Source organism: Phoca vitulina, unplaced genomic scaffold (genome assembly GCF_004348235.1).
Source record: "Phoca vitulina isolate PV1807 unplaced genomic scaffold, GSC_HSeal_1.0 scaffold54, whole genome shotgun sequence".
In the NCBI taxonomy this organism is placed as follows: Eukaryota; Metazoa; Chordata; class Mammalia; order Carnivora; family Phocidae; genus Phoca; species Phoca vitulina.
In genome coordinates this window covers 4,556,578-4,579,008 of record NW_022589757.1, presented here as the reverse complement: position 1 = coordinate 4,579,008, position 22,431 = coordinate 4,556,578, and the positions used below count along the sequence as shown (strand labels likewise).

The following is a 22,431-nucleotide window of genomic DNA, read 5'->3' as shown; positions in this document are numbered from 1 at the left end:
GCCAATCCTGCAGCTCTCAGACCTTACTGGGAACTCTTCAAATTACTGTGAGGACCAATTATAAGCCAGAACATCTTAACTGTGTTATAGTCACAGAGCATCTCAGATCAGAAATCAAATTACTGGGGCTCCTGGGTGGCTCAGTTGGTTAAGGGTCTGCCTGTGACTCAGGTTATGATCCCAGGGTCCTGGGATCGAGCCCCACATCGGGGCTCTCAGCAGAGAGCCTGCTTCTCCCTCTCCCTCTGCTGCTCCCCCTGCTTGTGCGCTCTCTCTCTCTCTCTGTCAAATAAATAAATAAAATCTTAAAAAAAAAAAAGAAATCAAATTACCTATATTGTTCATGCCTTGCTTTTTTTTTATTATGTTATGTTAATCACCATACATTACATCATTAGTTTTTGATGTAGTGTTCCATGATTCATTGTTTGTTTATGACACCCAGTGCTCCATTCAATACGTGCCCTCTTTAATACCCATCACCAGGCTAACCCATCCCCCCTCCTCCCTCCCCTCTAGAACCCTCAGTTTGTTTCTCAGAGTCCATAGTCTCTCATGGTTCATCTCCCCCTCCGATTCCCCCCCTTCATTTTTCCCTTCCTACTATCGTCTTCTTTTTTCTTTTAACATATAATGTATTATTTGTTTCAGAGGTACAGGTATGTGATTCATCAGTCTTACACAATTCACAGCACTCACCATAGCACATACCCTCCCCAATGTCTATCAACCAGCCACCCATCCCTCCCAACCCCTACCACTCCAGCAACCCTCAGTTTGTTTCCTGAGATTAAGAATTCCTCATATCAGTGAGGTCATATGATACGTGTCTTTCTCTGATTGACTTATTTCGCTCAGCATAATACCCTCCAGTTCCAGCCACGTCATTGCAAATGGCAAGATTTCGGGGTTTTTTGATGGCTGCATAATATTCCATTGTATATATATACCACATCTTCTTTATCCATTCATCTGTCGATGGACATCTTGGCTCTTTCCATAGTTTGGCTATTGTGGACATTGCTGCTATAAACATTGGGGTGCACATACCCCTTCAGATCCCTACATTTGTATCTTTGGGGTAAATACCCAGTAGTGCAATTGCTGGGTCGTATGGTAGCTCTATTTTCAACTTTTTGAGGAACCTCCATACTGTTTTCCAGAGTGCATGCCTTGCTTTTTAAAACGTGTTTCCTGGAAAGAACTTTCACTGGTTTCCCAAAGTCAAAACTGTTAAATATTTGCAAACTAAAGAGAAGAGTGTGGTTTTTCAAAATTGTTCTTCCCTTTGCCGGAGACATGGGGTGATGTGGAGCCCTAAGGGCCAGGGATGGATTCCTGCCTGGGCAGCTATGCCCTGATTATGTGTGGATAAGTTGCGTGATAGCCTAATCAAAGCAAGGAAGATATTACTTCTTTAAAGTTCCTGATATACACTGACATTAACTGAATGGTGGATCCTTCCTCATCTCATCTTCTGGCTTGGTAAAAAAACAACTAAAAAGTACTGCCCATTCTGTGCTTGAAATGTTGCACTATTTTTAAAAAATTAGCATTTGCTTATTATATTCTCTTTTGGTTATTAGATATCTCTCTCCACCTTTTATACAAGTTTTTAAAAAAACATGACTGCCCATAGCTCATTTGATTAATAAGTAATTTGGGGGTGAGTGAATCGAATTATCTTGTAACAATATAAATTAGATTTCTTTAGTATCTCTTGTTTCACACTTGAAATATAATGAGCTGCAATTTCTTGTGTTAGCATTTGAACAACACAGTGTTCTAACAATCTCTCCGTATTTGTTAGTAGTTTTTAATGGAGTTAACTCAGAATAATAAAACCCAAGACAGGAAATTTCAAATATACTGATTCCTTGAAAATGTTATCGTCAAAGATGCACATTTCAATTTTAATAGGAGGCAAAAGGACCATCATCCTTAAAAGTACAAAGCAATGAGTTTCGTGTGCACTATAATTGTAATCAGCTGCTATGTGTGGTTCAGCGCACTTGGGATGTTAAATCTCCTCGATCCCAAAACGTTCTTACTCCAAGCTCTGAAGAATGCCTTCCCTCATATGAAAAACTCACTCTATTAAGGAATAAAGATGGAATCATGAATAGCCCACTCAAGAGGAAACCATTGGGAGTGCATGTTGTTTTGTACTAAAAACTATCATTTTGATTCTCTAGAGGACACAGACTTTTCTAGATAACCGATACCAACCCTTTGTGTGAAATAATTCTCCAGAAGAAGAGATGCTGGAGGTACGCTTCCCACTCAAGGAGCAGTAAGAAACCAGTTTCTGCCTCTGAGGCTTCACGAGGTATTTGAGGTGTGAATAGAAAGCCAAAGACATGAATGTTTCTACACAACAAACCACCAGGCAACCAACAACCATGTCTTGAGTGAACAGCACTGGTAAGCCGCGAGTCCTGCTTTAAATAAACTTCCTGTCTTACTAGGTTTCTCTGTGGCCCTCAACTGTCTTTCTTTCATGTGCTTCTAAAATAAAACCCTCTCCTGCTTCTCTTCCTGCTCTCATTTCTTTCCAATTCTGTTCACTTGAATTTGTTTTCTGAAAACATTTAAAACTTGGTGTTGATGTGGGGGTGAGTCACGAGGCCTCTTTTTTATCTTTTTATCTTCCACCCTGTCTCAAGGGGATCATGTCCCTTTCAGCCACCGCTGACCCTCAACTCTTCACCACCACCCCAGACTTTTTCCTGAGGCCCCTGTCCACGAGTGAGCCCCAGTTTCTGGACCTCTTGACTGAGATGACCACAGACGCCACCATGTTCAAAACAGAGCTGCCTGCTCTGTCTGGGCACACAAGCCGTCCAAATGACAAACTGAAGAACATTTAGAAAATTCTCTCAGGTCCTAGATAGGCTCTCTTTCAAAATTCTCTGAAATTTATCCCCTTATTTTACATGTTCACTGGAACTACCTTAGATGAAGGGGACCTAGCATATGCTGTGTGATTCCTACCAGTCCCTGTGGGGAGATTCTTGAATCCTCTAAACCCCATGCCAGAATCTCAGGGAGCACAAAGCCTGAGTAACTTCTCCGGGTGATGCCTGTATGCCTCCAAACACATGAGGTGCTTGACATATGTTATCTCAATCAACCCTGACTGAGACCCAATGAGGCAGGTACCACTTTTTTTTTTAAGATTTTATTTATTTGAGAGTGACAGAGCACAAGCAGGGGGAGGGGCAAAGGGAGAGGGAGAAGCAGACTCCCCGCTGAGCAGGGAGTCCAATGTGGGGCTCGATCCCAGGACTCTGGGATCGTGACCTGAGTGAAAGGCAGACTGAGCCACCCAGGCACCCAGAGGCAGGTACCACTTTCAAGCCCATTTATAGAAGGTAAAACCTCGGCCTCAGAGATGCTAAGTAACTTGGCTAAGATGAGTCAGCTCCTAAGTGACAGAGCTGAGATTCAATGTTCATCTGACCCCAAATCCATGCTCTTCTGAGTTCCCTGCCACTCACTCTCCATTTGCTCCCCCCCAAGGCATCCACGGTTCCCAGACTCTCAGCTGCTTAAATTTTAAGAGGATTTTTTTTTTTTTAAATGCAGGTTCCTAAGCCAAACCTACAGAAATTCTCATTGTATAGGATTAGATTCAAACCCAGGAATGAACATTTTAACAAGCACCCCAGGGGATCCTACAACAGGCATCTAGGATTATGGTTTGAGTAAGACCTGCTTAGCTCATCACACATATTATTATTTTTCCACGATATGCAAATAGCATCCTGTCAGTTTTCACAATGAAGTCCCAGTTGTTGCATGGGGTGCGTCTGACCTTCCCGTGGGGTCACAGCCTGGTTAGTCTCAGCCCCTGCCGCTCCCTCTCACACTCTGTTCTGCAGCCACACAGAACCAAGGATTTTGGAGGTCATGTTAGATGATTTCACTTTACTGATGGGAAAATAGAAACCCAGAAGAATTGAGTGGCTTTCCCAAGTTTACTCAGAGAGTTCAGTGGAGACTGAAGATTTTCTTTCCCTGGTCTAATTCCCCTTTTGCTATCCCATAACATTGTTTTTTCTTCTTTTTCCTCCATTTTACGTCTTCTCTAGGAATTAACACTTATTTGAGTACCTCTGGAGGAGGCACTGGGCCAGATAATGTTAGCTCTCCACTGCACTTCCTCACCCCCTCCATCATCCGCCCTTGGGCATCTGACACGCATGGGCACTGTGCCCGCCGCCAGACCTGTGAGCATTCATCAGAGCTCCCCATCTCAACAAGCTTAGAGTCTAGAAGAGAAGACACATAAATGTGTAGTGATTAAGGCATGGGTTACCAGCCTAGCCAAATGGATACCCCATGACATCCCTGGGACTAAATGTGGAATGAAAATTTAGTGATAACATATACAAAGGACAAATGTCACTGCTCCTTTCTTTACCAAATTGGTAATAGGGACCAAAAGGGCAGTCAGGAAAAAAAATAATAATAAAGCACACACTTGAGATGTCTTATCCTAACTCAACTATCATAGGATTGCCAAAACAATAGTACCCTGTAAAGGGGCCCTATTAATATCCCCTTACTGCCAAGGCAGAATAAAAACCGAGATCTCTAAGACTGTAATTATTAATGCCTGAATCTGAAAATGGACACAGTAGACACGAAACAACATAATCAACCTTTACTGTCATACCTCCAGGCTGGACTGATTTACACAGAAGTTGAGAGTGTCTTAGATTCTTAAAACATCCATTGACTCAACTTCCATTAATTATCTTAAGCCAAAGTCCAAACTCAATACATGGAATCTGGTGTAATCCTTCTGGACTCTAGAACACCCTGTGTTCAAACGAGGAGGAGGAGGGGAATCTCCCTCTTAGCTGTGGCTCTTAACCGACCCCCCCTTTTTTAAATACAAAACTAAACTCACAAACCCTTTATAAAGGCTCAGCTCAACACTGTGGACTGAATTAGACAGAAGTCCTTATAGTTCACTTATCTAAGGGGAAATTTCAGTGACTTCAAGATGCTAATTTTGTGAAATAAGCCTCCCCTGGAGATTGGTTAAATGAGTGGGAAACGAATACTTGCTGCTCACCAGTAGATTGCAAGTACACTCAGGGCAGTCAGCTGTGGGTGCTGCGGCAGTACCCGGCATGGTAACTCACAGGGACCTGGGTGGCCAGGGAAGACCTCCTTCAGGCAGGGTGGCCTCAAGGAGACCCAAGAGGAAGAGACAAAAGGCAGGTTGTGCCCAGGAAAGGAAGCGACAGGCAGGTGGGCTCAGGCCTGGGACAGTGTGGTGTTTTTAGGGCCCAGGAAGACCTCTGGACTGACCACAACATAGGATGGAAATTGGGAAAGGAGAGGATGTCCAGACATGGCACAATCTCACGAGTGTCAGAACTTTGTGCAGAACAAAACAGAGCAACTCCCTCCAGTTCAAAGCAAAGCCAGTCTCTATTTCGCGCAGAAAAACAATCTCCTGACCCAAGCCTTCAGAAAAATTTTGGGCTAAAAAATGCATTGCAAGGGTTTATACCTTAAAGCCTTGCAGAATTCAGAAAGAGGGTTTTTTTTTTTTTTTGTGGAGAGGAAAAAGTGGGGAAGTTTCGACAGTCAGCAGTGTGTTCCCTGAAAAGTGCAGCTTCTCTGTGGGAAGTCTGTGGTGCGTCCTGGGGAAGCATGCTGAGGCCTCAGAACCAGGGTCTCTGGGAGGAAGAGGACAGGAGTGGACCAGGGTCTGGCTAGGGGAAGCTTCTCAGCGGGAGGTCCAGAGAGAAGCCCAGAGCTGTGCACTGGGACATAGCTTCAAGTGGGCAAGCTTTGTGAGGGGTGCAATGACTCAGAACCCACATGTTCCTGGGGCTCATTTCTGGGACACAAGATACTTAGCCTGCTGGAATCTTACCCTGAACATTTCCACCCCATCCCAGCAGGTTCCAGAAATGAAGGGAGGTCTGCATCAACAGCTGAGCCTTGTGATGGAAGGTGCTCAAACTATTGGGTAAAAACAAGGGCCAAGAATGGACGCAGAGGCTGAGAGTTGGGTGTGGGCTGCAGAAACTCAGTGGGTGATGCTCGTTGTCCTTACTGTGGAGGCACGTGCTGACGGACAACATACACCAATGTCACAGCACTGCTCCCCCACGTTGGTGGGCAGCCCTCACCACAGCAGCCCTGGCTTGGCCCTCAGAGCATCAAAACAAGGAAAGAGTCAGACAGCTCTGAATTTGAACTCAGTGTGACTCTTTCATAACTTGAACCCATCATTTCACCTGTAAAATAAGGACAATAATATCTGCTTTATTGTAAGAATCAGCGAGATAATATTAGGTAACATTCAGAATAGCTGGCATATTATAGGCACACAGGAAGAGACAGTTGCCACAATAAAGCCACATAATATTTAAAAAGTGGTCACCTGGGACAGGTCATAGCCCACCGCTGCCCGAAGTCCAGTTCTAGACTCATTATTCGAGAAGCACTTCCTACCAGGGTAACGTGATGATGAGATGAAAATGTAATAGCTCACTCTGCCCACCCCCCCACCAGTAAATAGCATCACTGAGAACAGAATGCTAAAGACAAGAAAGCATTTTCGGGGCGCCTGGGTGGCTCAGTCGGTTAAGCATCGGACTCTTGATTTCTGCTCAGGTTGTGATCTCAGGGTCCTGGGATCAAGCCCCAAGTCTGCTTGACTGTCTCCTTCTGCTCCTCCCCCCACTTGAGCGTGCTCTCTCTCAAATAAATACATAAATAAATAAAAATCTTAAAAAAAAAAAGAAAGCATTGGAGGCTGCTGGGAAGATGGCAGAGTAGGACGACCCCGGGCTCACCTCTTGCCGCATGGCCACCTAGAGAACACCCACACCGGCAGAGATAACCCAGAAAGCAGCCTGAAAACTGGCAGAATAGACTCTCTGCAGCCTGACATAGACAAGAGGCCACAGCGAAGCAGATCCACTGCCTCCGATCACTCTTGGCAAGATCCCATCAAAGCGGTGCCATAAGCCTGACAGTGTGTGCACAGCCCAGTCAAGGGCCAACACCACTCCAAAGTGAGTCCTGCCCCAGGGAGATGGGAAGATAACCACACACCAGTCTGACTATGACCCCAGCAGTGGGCTGGGGGCAGGAAGCTCGTCTGACTTCAGGCCCCACCCACCAACAAAAGCTTCTCAGGGAACAACACAGGGAGAGTGCCTGCGGTTTGGTGTTATTTCATCTCTGGCAAACACCTGGTCTGACTCAACTCAAGGCCAAGGCGGCCCCGGAGTGGCCCACTAACACTACATGCACCAGACTCTGCCCACAACAGGCAGAGAGCCATCGCAGGCTGGACTGAAGGCAAACACAGCTCCACCACAATGGAAGTACACCCCTGTAGCGACACACATAGGAGACAGCCCCTGAAGCACCATTTTCTGGTGAAAAGGAGACGTTGCGCTGCAGGACCTCTTCTTCATAAAGCCACTACTTTCAAGTGCGGGAGAGGTAGCTGACTTTCCTAACAGAGAAACAAACACAGCAACAGACAGAATGAAAGAGACTGAGGAATACGTCCCAAATGAAAGAGTGGAACAAAATCAGAGCAGGAGACCTAGGCAAAACAGAGACAAGTAATATGTTTGATAGAGAATTTAAAGTAAAGCTCATAAAGATACTCATTGGACTTGAGAAAAGAGTGCAGAACCTCCATGAGACCCTCCACCAAGAGATAGGAGATGTAAAAAAGAACCAGTTAGAGCTATTGGACTCACTAAATGGAAATAAAAATAGACTACCTGGAATAAATAGCAGACAAGAGGAAGTAGAAGAATGGATCAGCCACCTGGAGGACAGAATAATGGAAAGTAATCAAGCTGAGCAGATGAGAGGGGGAAAATTATACAAAATGAGAATAGACCCAGAGAACTCAGCGACACCATCAAGCATAATAACAGCCGTATGACAGGGATCCCAGAAGGAGAAGAGCAAGAAAAGGGGGCAGAAGATTTGGCTGAAGAAATAATATCTAAAAACTTCCTGAATCTGGGGAAGGAAAGAGAAATCCAGATCCAGGAGGCACAGAGAGCCCCCAACAAAACCAACCCAAAGAGGTCTGCACCAAGACACAAAGTAAATAAGATGGCCAAAAGTAATGATAAAGAGAGAATTTTAGGGGCACCTGGGTGGCTCAGTCATTAAGCATCTGCCTTCAGCTCAGGTCATGATCCCAGGGTCCTGGGATCAAGTCGCACATCGGGCTCCCTGCTTGGCAGGAAGTCTGCTTCTCCCTCTTCCACTCCCCCTGCTTGTGTTCCTGCTCTTGCTATCTCTCTGTCAAATAAATAAAATCTTAAAAAAAGAGAGAGAGAGAATTTTAAAAGCAGCAAGAGAAAGGAAAGCAGTGACATACAAGGGAAACCCCATATGGTTACCATTGGGTTTTTCAGCAGAAACTCTGCAGGCCCAAAGGGAGTGGCATGATTAATTCCAACTACTAAAAGGAAAAAATCAAGGCTTTCATTTAGAATAGAAGGAGAGATAGAGTTTCCCAGAAAATCAAAAGTTAAAAGCAAAACCAGCCACGTCCTGTCATACATGATGCCATCGGCCTGTGGGTCCCAAATTCACAGTCCAGCCACCCTCCTGCCCGAGTCAGCATGCACAGCCTACCACCTGCTCAATGCCAAGTCAACACGCCTTCACCTCAGATTGCCAAGGGCTCAAACTGACACTGTTCCCCTCAAATTCCAGCCCCTGTGCTCAAGTTTGTGCACAAAAGTGGGCATAATTATAACAGCAGAATGAAGCAACCCAAACAGTAACACTATTTCTGTGGAATATAGAATGGATAAAAGGAGTGTGCTAGGCTGAGAACATCTCCAACAAGCACATCAAAGAACAATACATACAGCATGATTCTGGTTAGTAAAAAACAGAGCTGGGAAGAATAAAACAAGATGAAATCATAGAGGGAGACAAACCATAAGAGACCCTTGAGCACAGGAAAGAGACTGAAGGTTGCTGAAGGGAAGGTGGGTGGGGGCGATGGGGTAACTGGGTGATGGGCATGAAGGAGGGCACATGATGGACTGAGCACTGGGTGTTCTATGCAACTGATGAATCACTGAACTCTATCTCTGAAAATAATAATACACTATATGTTAATTAATTGAATTTAAATAATAAAAGGAACCCCCCCCCAAAGAAAGCATTTGCATAAAAGCTAGATAACAAAATATCCCAGCCTACAATATTTCTAAGAGTGCTCAGAATAAAGTACTTCATTTATAATATGGGACAAGCAAGGCTCATCTCATGTAGGAAATGTCACAGTTATTGAAGCAAAAAGATCACAGTGGAAGTTCACCTTCTGGAGGCACAAATGATCCATTTTCAGTGTTCTGTAAAACACATTAATAATTACCTGTGACTATTTCCTACAACCTGATATTTCTAGATCGATAGAAAAGAAAGGTTCAAAAATCTCATTATACCTCTCTGATAAAACAGATTTTCTGTGTGTGATGTCATTTATTGTGTTACTATTACCCTTACTATGACGAGTATTGTACTGGTCTCAGATATTTTGCTATGTTTTACTGGTTCCTCTATCAAGCTGTACTTTTCCCACTCTGTTATACGAACGACATGAACAGCCAAGTCACAGATGAAGAAGTAGATTTGGTTCATAAACATGGCTAAAGATTTTCAACCTTACTCATGATTTTCTTAAAAAAAAAAAAAACAATAAAATACCACTTTCTGCCTTTATCAAATTGGCAAAGATAAAGGATTTGATCATCTACAATCAAGTAGTACTGTATTCTTCAAGTATTGAAGAAAACAAGTAGTATTAACATCTTACTGATACAGACCCCCTGGAATACAATTTGTACTATTTATCTGAATTTAAAGTGCATTTACCCTTTGACCTAGCAATTCCATTTCTAGGAATTTCAAGTATTCTCCTACATATGCCTAAAGGTATGTATGTAAGGGTATTCACTGTGGCATTGTCTGTTCCAATAACAACAAAACCCTCAAAGACCATAAATGTCCTTCAAATCAATAAAGGACTGACAAATTATATTACATCTATACGATGAGTGTTATGCAGCCATCTATCTATCTACTTTTTCTTTACATTTACTTATTTCAGCAATCTCTACACCCAATGTGAGGCTTGAACTCACAACCCCAAGATCAAGGGCTGCACACTCTACTGACTGAGCCAGCCAGGAACCCCAGATCTATGCATTTGAATAGGTAAAGATGTCCAGAAAAAAAGTTGTTTCAGATGCAAAACCATGTCTGTATGCTGCCATTTGTTAGAAAAAAGGGGACAGATATACAGACATATACACTACTTACACATATATATACAAATTTATACATATATATACACACGCATACATAAAATCATATTTCTGGAAGGATATACAAAAATGTGTTAGCTGTGTTTGTCTCTGGGCAAGGAGATCCAGGGTCTGCAATGGGAGATTATTTCACTGTAAGACTCCACATTTGTATATTTTTTTGTCATCTGTATATATCAGATTTTCAATTGCATAAACAGTTAGTTGTTTAAAGAGGCAAGGATCTAATGGAATAACTTGGAAATACGGGTGCAATAAAACAAGCAACACTGACTGAGGGAAATCTAAGTTGATGAGCTTTGCAGATGAAACTTAAGGGACAAGATCTCCAACCCGTGCAAGTCTCTCCCTTTTAGTCAAACAAGCTACACATTTTAATTCATTTATTTTGTGTAAAATTCTGTGGGGTATGTACTATTATCACCACCATCATTTTATCTGGCCCAGCAGGTGGCCGACCTGAGACGCCCCGCCAGGTGTCCGGGATGCCAAGCCCGAAGCGTGAGCGTGGGTGTCACATGGACACCGCACCTTGAACTCCACTGCCTGTCGAGGGCCAGGGCTCCAAAACCTCCCAATGGCTTGAGATGCCTTCAACATACTACAATTTCTGTTTTAGTAAAAGCAAAAACTCACAAGGCTGTGGTTTATATATATATATATATATATAAATGACATTTCTGGCCCAGGATGCTATCTGTGTCTGTGAGTGTAACTCAGAAAATAAGCAGATGATGTAACAGCTCTCTTAGTAAGGCACTTTGCCATCCTGCACTCAAGCACTGACTTACTTCACGACAGCATGGAAGGAGAGTTGTCAGTTTTAAAATGAGATGCTGGAGCTTCACTGAGGTGACTACCTCTGCAGAAGGGGCAGGAATGGGGTGACCCCAGTCCTCGGAGCCTAAGTTCAGTGCTCCAGACACATCGCCACATCGAGCATGAGTCAAATCTGAAAACCAGCTTCAGACTCAAAATTTCATTGCACAACCTTATACTGCTAGCAGCCATGTCTTTCAGGCTCACCCTTCTAGGTTTTTCCTCTGAAAACATGACCCCATTCTTAAGCGCTGCATTCCCAATCTGCAAGCTGTCCTAAATATCAAAAGTTCCTATGACTTTGGAAGTTGAGTTCCAGTGAATTCTTGAACAGATTTTTCTGGCAACTTCTCTAATTAAAAGTTCTGATTCCAAAGTTTTTCCAATTACAGGTCTATAAGCAAAATACATGAATATCTGCCAAGCATCTCTACCTAGGTTTTCTTTTTATTTTTCTCCTCACTCCCTTGGCCAATGTTTCTCTCCCCTTGGGTAAGGGTTGGGCTATCCATGGCTACCTGTGGGAAAGACAGCTGTGTTTTCTGTCCCCAAGGCTATTCATGATTATCAAATATGGCTGTACCTACAAGGGTTCAGTGAACTTCTTGAAACATATATATCACATTCAAATAATCTTCTTGGAGAACAAACCTGGCAACAGGAAATGTCAACATCATTAATCATATATTAAGCTTCATTATAATTAAAATTTTGAAATGATTAGCCTCAGCTTCTTCCCCAAGTGGTAATTATAGACCATCAGCAAGTATCATACTCTCTTAAGTGTCTTCCTTTAAACATTAGATGCTAAAGATAAAAGATTATTTTAAAAATAATCTTTGAGATTTTAAGGTATAGGCATATAAATGGCACTTTCAGGGTGTTGGGCTATCAGTTCTCTCATGATTCAAGAAACTTGCATTTTTATTTGACTCAATGGTGAAACTAAGATGTTACTATGTGCTATTTCATTTGAAAGTAGAGTTCAGAAGAACAAAATTATCTGTATTTAAAAATCTGAGGACTTCTATTTTCCTTCATTTAAAATCATTTATCTTCCATTTCCAATTATTATTAAAAGTTGTTTATTCATAATGATGTACTATACAGTGGCTAACTGAACATAATTAAAAAAAGTTGTTTATTCAATGCTAGCTGGAAAAAAATTATGTGTTATATAATTCTGTTTATTTTAGCAATTCTCCAGGTTTCTTCTTCTAACTCATTTCCATGTGATGGGTCTTTAGGTATGTAATGTATAAACTTCCATCTCTCCTTTCATAATCCTTAGTCATTTCCTCCAAGAGAATTCCACCATGAAGGGATAATAAATTAATCTAGATAATACATACTATCTCAATGAACAGTATTACTTCTGTATTTTGTACTTGTGTTTACACAGAAATTATTGTCCATTAGAAAAGAGTACCTGTTTAGTCCTCATGGGTGAGCCACTAAGATGCAAAGAGAAAAACAGATGGGGTCCCCAGTTCTTAGGGGGTTTTTGGTCTCATGGAGGAGACAATGGAGACAGAAGTGCTGGTAACACCAACAGAAGGCCCAAGCTGCCATTACAGAAATGAAATGGTCTCAGTTTTGGAAAGTGGGTGAAGGAGTGAGAAATCAAAGCAGGTGGGGTACCCCTGCTCATGTCCCTGGGAGAATGTGACTGCCCTGATATGATGCATAGAGGCTCAACGCAGAAAGAAAGCAACATGTAATGAGCGCCTAACCAAGACCAAGCAGGGTTCCAGAACTCTACACTAACACTGTACTGGTAGAAAGAGCTGGGCCAGTGGATGCACAAAGAGAAAAGATGAGAAAAGAAAGAAACCATGGCCTGAGCTAGGGATTTGGGCATCACTTACAAGAGGCAGAGGTGAAATCACAGGAATGGGTTAGAAATTGCCAGAGTGGAGAGTGGGAGAAGAGACAGAAGATTTGCATAACCCATATTAAGTATTGCCTGACTGAGGAAACGGGCAGTGCAAAGGGTATGAGAGACTGAATATACAAATGGGCAAAGGCCAGACCATGTATCTAGAACCTCAGACTCTGCCCACAACCTGCAGTAACCTGGCCAAGACGCCAATTTCTCACCTACGACAAGCAGCCAGGGAAGTCAGCCTGCTGTAAGTCATGCCAGCAGGAAGGCAGGACACTATCTCCAGTAACAACCCAGACCACCAAACAGTAACTTCTATAACCAAGATGTGGGACTTGATTAATAACGGGACAGCTTCTCTAATTTTTTGCCTCCAATTTAGGACCAACTGGGGAGAGTCAAGCATGCTCCCCCACCCAATCCCATAGGATGCCCTGCTTTGAGTTAGCCCCCCTCCACTTCCCCTTCCCCCTCCACTTCAGGGCACACCTGAAGCCTTCCCCATCCCACTACAAGGCTCCCCCACTCCTCTGCCTGATTCTGAGTCTCTGAATGGAAGCGACAGTGGCTGATGCTCTTGCTAACAGCAAGCTCCGAACAAACAGCCTTTGCTTTGCTCATTGGTCTTCATTTATTTCCACAGGACTATGCACAGAGACAGAGAGGTTCGCTTGGAGAGTATAAGAGAAAACCTCTTCCTGAGTAAAAATGCGAGGTGGAAAGGATGAATGAAGACAATCACAGTCTGAACTGGAAAGAGGGCTGAAGGAGTTCTACCAGGTGGATGCCATCTTCCCATGGAATAACCTCTGATCAGTGACTCGGGAGAAGGCAGGCCAGGGCTGCAGGAAAGACAGAGGAGTGCAGAACTGAAAGCAGGCAATATGGAGCCAACCAGAAATGGGTGACATGCTCACTTCTGTCTAACGGAGTGGGCTACACAGAGCGCCATCTTCTCTTTTTCTTCAGATCCTGCAAGATCCAGTAAGAAAGGGGCACCTGGGTGCCTCAGTCAGTTGAGCATCTGACTCTTGATTTTGGTTCAGGTCATGATCTCAGGGTGGCGAGATTGAGTACCACATCAGGCTCCCCACTCAGCGGGGAGTCTGCTCGGGGACACTCCCTCTCCCACTGCCCCTCCCCCCACTTGTGCACATACTCTCTTTCTCTCTCTGTCTCAAATAAGTAAATAAATCTTAAAAAAAAAAAAAAATTCGGTAAGAAATGGATACCAGCGCTATAAAAGGAAGAGCACATCAAGAAAATTATAAAGGAACTAGGTTCGTTTTGTGTTCATATGGACAAACTGGGGAAGGATGTAAAACAAAAGCTCTAGAGCCAGTTTCTGCCAGTTTCTTCTACCTTTCAACATCTTTGTTGGGTTGGTACATTGGAAATCTATTTGTAGGACCAAGTGCTCTAGGTTTTTTCAATTCTTTGGTGTTCCCTTCAGATGCAGGGGTAGATTAAAGTTTCTCTTCCTCTTTAGACAGTCAGAAAAGTGCTCAAATACTGAAGTCAAAAACCAAATGGACCCTTCTAAATCTGGGAGCAACACTCTAATTTAAAAACATGGTTGGGTTTGTCAGCATAAAGCACAATAGATCAAAGTTAATGTACATGAAGGGAAAAACTTATAGTTTAAGAAAAGATTGGAAAATGGATAATGAAGTCTTCCTTACTTTGGAGCAAAATATGATGAAACTTTAAAGGGGCTGTAAACACCTGCATGAACTCATGCCTCTTCATAAAAAGAACAACAGCCAACATTTACTGAGCATTTATTATATGACAGATGCTATTGTATGAAAGCATTAACATGTTTAGTCCTTCTAGAAGCCTTTCAGGTAAGACTTGTCTTTATTGTACAGACAAAAAAAAAAGTGGTACAGTAAAATCAAGAAACTTGCTCAAGATTGCAAATCTCCTAAATGGTAAAGCCAGACTCGAACCCAGGTAATTTGGCCCCATGGTCCATATTCTTGTGTCCATAATATGAAAAGGAGGGAAAGAAGGAGGGACACTGTTCAGTCATAAAGGTAATTTAAAGAACCTTTCCTCTGGTGTCATCTTATCTATCACCAACACCCTTGTGGGACAATCTAATGACACCCTAGAACTTAGATTCTGTTTTTTAATAGAATTCTTCGTGAAAAGGAACCAGAGTTCATTGGAGAGTAGATAATACCCTGTCCCAGAGCAAGAAAATTCAAAACGAGACCAGAACAGCTTGTTGTTGCCAGAAAGCAAGTCTGCTCTCAGAGATATCTGGAATAGTGTCAAAAAATACAAAAGACAGCTCCCACTGGCCAAGTAGTGACAATTTGGGCATTAAAAGGGAAAATAATGATTAAAGTCCACTGGAGCAAGTTGAGTCTGTGAAGATAGCTCTAAGGTCATGATATTCAAAGAGAAAGAACAAAACACTAGGAGGTGATTGTCAACGCACAGAGGTCTCTCAATGCTGTTTTCTAGAAATGTTACATATCGATGGACTGAATTATGGATGCCCTACACTTGAACTGGGTTATTAATATAGATATAACTATAGATATTGTTTATTATTTTATTTTTTTAAAGATTTTATTTATTTATCTGACACAGAGAGAGAGTATAAGCAGGGGGAGCTACAGGCTCCCTGCTGAGCACGGAGCCCGATGCGGGACTCAATCCCAGGACCCTGGGATCATGACCTGCGCCGAAGGCAGACTTAACCAATTGAGCCACCCAGGCATCCCTAGATATTCTTTAATATTTTAAATAAGAAAATAATGGATTAGAAGAAGAAATTCATTAAAAAACTATATGAAAAATATAGAGAAGTCAAATTTTTTTTTTTTTTTTTTAGAGAGAGAGAGTGTGTGTGTGAGCATGAGCGGGGTAGGGGCAGAGGGAGAGGGAAAGAGAGAATCCCAAGCAGGATCCATGCCCATCGAGCAGCCCAACGCAGGGCTCGATCTCTTGACCCTGAAATCGTGAACTGAGCTGAAATCAAGAGTTAGACACTTAACTGACTGAGCCACCCAGGAGCCCCTAGAAGTCAGCTTTTTAGTAGAGAAATGGAAAAATTAGAAAGCAGATGTGAAGTGTACATGTGGAGGGGTGGTATATTCCAAAGTGAGTCTGGCTCTCGCTATACTTTCTGCGGTGGTCTAGGACCACTATGGTAATTTATACATTGGTTGCCCAGGCTCAAATATGTCATGGGTCCCATTCTGTGCAGACTCAAGTCTATCCACTTTAGAATGAAAGAAAATCCCTGGGGTCAGGACAGTGGGAATCATGTACGTAGACTTCGTTGGTCTATTCCCTCAAGCTTTAAGCCAAGGAGGCATAATAAGCTAAAATGGATATGCAACTCTGTGAGCAAGAGTGAGCCCAACCAGGACGGGAGCCTCACAGACATGGGGCTGATTCAAGAGGATGAGGGACAAGTGTGAGGAGGTCCAGGAGCAGCTGTCTTAACTACTGTGACAGATCAGTGTCCGTCGACAGGGTTAGAAGATGATGCTGACCCACCCCAAATTCTATGTTTCTGTAGCTTATTTAATGATAGTTTGCAGAAATTAGCTGCCATATTGTTTATAGCCATTGGGCCTGAGATGCAGGAGTGGCAGGGTGTGGACTGGATCTACGGGCATTTGTCACTGAGGTGTGCTAAAAAGAAGCCCTCTTCCAGTAGTGTGTAACGGTGCTCTACTGAATGGGGAAGAAACGACCCACAACAATGGATGAGAGCTGAGAGAGATACAAAATACAAAATGGAGGCCTGTCCCCTCACTTGAAAGGGCAGCCCGTGCACACGTGAGCAGGTGCTCTGCAGGTGAAGGACACCTGGACGTTCCAGTGTCCCTACAAGTCCCTGGGGATGTGACGTGTGCAAAACCACACAGTGCCCTTACCTCGCAAGAATAGTGTAAAATGATAACTGGAGGCACCAGTGAATCATAAAATAGCCACACCACAGGATGGATGCGATCTCCACCGGCAGGTGAAGCCGCTCTTAACTATGCAGTGATGCCCCCGCGCTCACTGAGATGCAGTTTTCCAGCTGAAACTAGAAAATTTGCCCTTCACCCCCTTCAGTAGGTCAAGTGACATGGAGGTTGATATTTATAGAGACTGAATCAGCAAATTAAACACACGGGAAAATGATGGAAACTACCCTGATATTCGGTACAAGGAGGCAAAGAAATAGGTCAAAGTCATTTACTGAGGTCAAAGATCTGGTCTCGTGGTGTAATAAGGTCAGTTAAAAGGCACTTGGGAAGCTAAGAGCAGTTGTTAATTCACAGATTCACGTGGAAAATTACGACAATCGAGAGCATCACTACCCTACCATTGGTATAGTATTTTAGTAGCAAAATAACAAAAAGGGGAAAATAAAACATGATGTCAGAAAAAATACAAATAGGATATTTTCACAGAGAAGATACATTTTTTTCAGACATAAAAGTTCAGGAAACATTGAGTGGGCAATATGATTCCGAGTAGTAATCTATCAGAGGCTAGAAAGGCATCTCGGCTATTCAGTAGAGTTAAGATGAATTAAAGAAATGCACACATGCCCTTGAACAACGTGGGGGTTAGGGGTACCGAACCCTGTGCAGTCAAAATTCCGCATATCACTTTTGACCTCCACCCCCAAAAACTTGACTACTCACAGGCTGCTGTTGAGCAGAAGCCTTACCGAAAACATCAACGGTTGTATGTTCCATGTAATAGTTACTGTATCCTTACAATAAAATAAGCCAGAGAAAAGAAAATGTTATTAAGAAAGTCATCAGGAGGAGAAAATGCATTTACAGGACTGTACCATATTTATCAAAAAAAGGTGTGTTGTCAGTGGACCTACGCAGTTCAAACCCGTATTGTTCAAGGGGTGGCTGGATTTAGGAAGGGCTGCCGCAGATGAGATCACGAGAAGAGGCTGTCAAAACAGGGATAAGGGGAGGCACTGACCGACTAGGATGTTGTGCACTCTTCCAACTTTCAGGAGTGAGGAGAGCTACACACACAGAGGGAGTATAATTATGAAGCAGCAAGATCTCAGCAAAGTTTGCAGGGAGCAGGCAGCTCTCTTCATGATAATGATGCCAGAAGGAGAAAAGCATAAAGAGGAAACTCTTACAGGGAAGTAAATTGTACTTGGAAGGTAAGCATCATGTGATCCCATTAGTGCTGCTCTGGGCTAGAGTCTAGAGAGCTCAGTGCCAGGATGAGGAAGAGGTAGGAGAGGAAGAGGTGGGATTTGTGCAGAGGGGCTAAGTTGAGACTGGCATGCTGCTGGAAGCTTCTGCAGGAGGCGGTGTCTCCCCGTCTGCATCAGCGCCACCATACTCAGTGGGTACATCGCCACATCGCCCCTCTTCTCTCGCCAGGGGCATCCCTGGGGGATGCCTGGGGGGTACCCAGGCAGGGTCTCTGCAGGTTGTTAAGGGACTGGAGCCATGGCTGAGGCTGCCCTGAGGACAAGGATGGGCGGACGCAGGAGTCAGCCAGCCTTAGAACCAGCACTGTGGTTGAGGCAAGAGATCCAGGGAGGCCAGTGAAGACTTTAGGATCCTCCAGCAAGCATCGTGGACACACTGGCCATGGTCTAGCAGACGGAGAAGAAGAAAATGAAAACAAAAGGGGCTGCTATAGGAAGAGGTTCAGGAAACTGGGAGATTAGATATGCAAATGGACAATGGCCAGACTGTCTATAAAAACTAGACTCTGCCCCAACAGCTGCGGCCACCTGACCAAGACACCAACCTCCCACCCACAATAACCAGCCCAGGAAGCCAGCCTGTGATAAGGCAGGCTATTTCTAGTAACATCCAAGACACCAAACAATAACTTCTGTAACCCTGTAACCTTGTGCCCCAAATGGCCATGACTTGATTAAGAACTACCAGCTTCCCTAATTTTTGTTCCCACTTCCAACTCAGGACCAAGCAGAGAAAGCCAAACATGCACCCCTTAACCAAGGACAGAGGACGCCTCGATTCCAGAAGCTGCCCAGCCTCCAGCTTCCCTCTGCCAACAGCCCCCGTCAGGACACACCTGAAGGCTTCCCCCCACCCCCTCCCACTAGAAAGCTCTCCGGGGCCTCTACCTGAGGCTCTGCCGAAGGTGATAGTGGCTGCCTGCTTTGCCAGAGCCGGCCCTGAACAAACGGTCTCTATTCTGCGGTCATCTTCGTTTCCTTCCCCAGAACCAAAGAGCACAGTCAGGATAAAGCAGATTCTGGATACGTGAGGACAAGGGAGGAACAGGAAGTTGGTTGTGAAGAGAGAAAGGGATTTTGGACACTCTGGAAGGGACGGGGAGAGGGTTCTTATTTACCTGTTGCTTGTTATGAGTTTCCTGCTGTGTTCTTATGGGGTATGCAATTTACCAATAAAGCCCCATGAGACAGATTTCTTTTAGTCTACCCCTTTCAATAGAAACAAAACTAAAATAGCCTTTATAACCCATCGGGGGGAGTGGAGGCCAAGGCTGGGGTCCCTCCTTTTCCCTTGACAGGCTACGCCCCCCAAGTCCTCTCTGCCCGTGTGCTCCTGACCACGGCCCGCCGTTGCCTCAACTGTACCATTATTAACTGCTCTGTGGCTCATCCTTGTGTGCTGCCACGCTCTGTAAATAGGCATCGAATGAAATGATGAAATGAATACCTTGTCCAAATTTACAGTCAGTAAGTGGTATAATGCAGATTTGAATCCAGATCTTGCTGATTTCAAAGTCTATGGCGGTTCACCGCATTAGGCTTCCTTGGAAGTGCAATAGTACAATGGACATTAAATTCATTGACTTGAGGTGGTCAGAACAGTCAGCTAGGGTGTTGGGAAGTACACTGTAGTTACTAAGCAGGATGGCAAGGGATGGAACTGAAGGTCGGGGGTTGTCAGCCAGGGACAAGAGAGGGTGGGAAAGAGTCCCGGAACTAGCAGGTGATGTTGCCTATAACATGGTGTGAGTGGACAATGCAAGAAAGTTCCATCAAATTAAAATGAGAACTATCGGGAGCCGATGGTGGGGCAGGCGGCTGTCTGACTGGAGACTGGGGCTGGACGGGGCATGAGGAATGGCCAGCACCCCACCTTCGTCCTGTGTGCCGGGGAGAGGAGACAAAGCAAAAGGTCTTCGGGATGAGGTCGGAGTGGCAGAAGGACAGGCGGTGCCTATGGCGTGGCTGAGAATGCAAGAGGACACACACAGGGCACAGGGGAAGAGGCTGCAAAAGAGAGGGAGGGAGATTGGAGGGGATGCAGGTTCTAGAACACATGGCTGCGTGGAGGGGGAGCCCGGCAACCAGGCAGTGACGCCAACTCCCCGGGGGAAAGGCAGCGGGGGATGGTGGGTAACTGGAAGAATGTGTTCCAGATTTGAGGGAGAAGCAGTGTTGAGTCACTGGGATTTAACAATTGATTGAGATGGAGAAATAAGCAGACCCAGATTCCAGCTGTATGAACTTAAAGTCAAAATTGGATTAAATTATAGCTTCTCTCAAGTGAAAATAGGAATAGTCCTAAGGTTCCCTCTTTTTGGTTGTTGAAACCTACAAATAACCTGCTAATGTGTCTTAAAAGGTCCTGCGTATTTTATCTTACAAGTTGTTACAGTTTGACCTTTATAAAGCTGCTTCCTAGGTGCTGGGGTTTGCCATTTCAAGTACTCAGCAGACCTCATCACGAAGTGAGGTGAGAAGGGGCAGAGCCAACCCACGGAATAAGATGAGTCACCGGCCCCCTGTCCACGGATGCTTCTATCTGTCGTGTCATAGGAATCTCGGAAAGTTCTGATGCAGAAGGAGTGTTCAGGAGGAAGATGGTGGCAATCTGCTATTGTTCTATTGCCTTACTAATAACCCCAACACAATTCTTCTCCCAAATTCAGTCTAAGAAGTAAATATACGTAGGAACCCCTCCCAAACATGTTAGAATAAATCTAAAATGTATGCTAATTTCTCTCTTGTATCCTTTGTTCCTTGTCTAATACTGTTCTCTGGTAACTAGACTATAATGTAGCATGGGTTGAAAAACAAACAAACTTCAGTGATCTTTTCCAGACATTTTTTTGTGCCACGCATTCAACCCTCAAGGCAAAGTCTCCAAGATAAAAACCCACATACGCATTACCAAGTTGTTGTTGATCTTAAGCTGGAAAAGAGGGGCACTTAGACTAAAGCTTGCCAGAGGGAAAAACTACAGTGAAAATTCATTGTAAGCTCTAATTCATAAGAACTATGGTGGTTGTGTGCCCTGACTTCAGCTTTGCCGCAAGATGTAATAAAAATAGACTTCTCATCTATCTGCCCCCTGCCTTGGTGCTTGCCTACACCCTCTCCATGACCTAAAAAAAAAATAAATAAATAAATAAATGGGCAGCTCATGGAAGAGCTGGAGAAGGAGATTTATGGGGATAAAACCATGTCCCAATGGCCCTGCCAGTTAGAAATATCCCCAAGGAGACATTATTTAAGGTAACGGAAGAGACATAATATGTAAATCTAATGTCATCTATTTCTAGATTAATAACGAACTATGTGCGACATTGAGACAGAGGAGGCGCGTGTCTTCTTATAGACACGCTGATCTATTTCATCCTGAATCTTAAGTTGGAATTTTTCCTGAGATGTGTGCTTCTTTAACTTCCACTTGATGTGACAACCAGCACAGTGTCCCTTGTCCATTTGGGGCACTCATTTTTGCCAGGCTCGTCATGGGACAAACCAAAACCTCAACGACAGAGAGGGGTCTCTGTACAAAATTTCATTCTGTCCACCGGCCCTCTGTACAGGATATGCCCAAATTGTAAAGAACTGTCATTGAATGAAATCATTACTCATTTTTATTCCCTCGGTCTGAAAAGTAAGAGTCATGCCTCAGCTTAACCCACAGGTAGGTTGGATGATCTCATGTACTTAGGATATTTTTCTCCCTACTGTCTAGCGCTCTCTTTGCTTTTCTGCCCACCCCCTAAAAGAGAAGTTTTGTTTGTTACCTCTTACCGACATTTATTTTGACAATTTTTTTCTGAGAGTCCATCCTCATCCTCTCCCATGATGTCCACGGCAGAAAATATCAACGCCACGAGAATGGCAAAACAGCATACCAGGGCAAAGATCACGATGCACTTCTGCTGGGACTGTCAAGAAAAAGAAGGAAAAGAAAAGTGAGAAGCAGCTTCCACTTCGGAAACTCAGGATTGGACAGCTTTTCAAAACCCTTTAGGAAAGTTACTTTCATCACTGCCAGCGAAAGGGCTGTCCTCGGAGGGAAATCTTGCTCATTCCTCAACAGAGCCTTCGAACCCTGCTAAGTATGTTATAACCTGCTAAATAATGCAAGTGCTGTATTGAGACTTCTGAACAAGTTCACTCTCCCT

General features: G+C 43.9%; 1 protein-coding gene across 3 annotated transcripts in view; it reads right to left on the bottom strand.

Moving 5' to 3' along the window:
- The window catches only part of PLD5 (phospholipase D family member 5), a 416,609-nt gene that overhangs the window by 249,963 nt on the left and 144,215 nt on the right, over positions 1-22,431 (bottom strand). For 2 of the 3 annotated variants that reach the window (XM_032389318.1, XM_032389319.1), the window contains exon 2: positions 22,055-22,191. In XM_032389318.1, coding sequence (XP_032245209.1) covers positions 22,055-22,191 — 137 coding nt within the window. Of the gene's footprint in view, positions 1-22,047; positions 22,192-22,431 lie in introns of those variants that run through there. The other variant, XM_032389320.1, reaches the window with a different exon arrangement.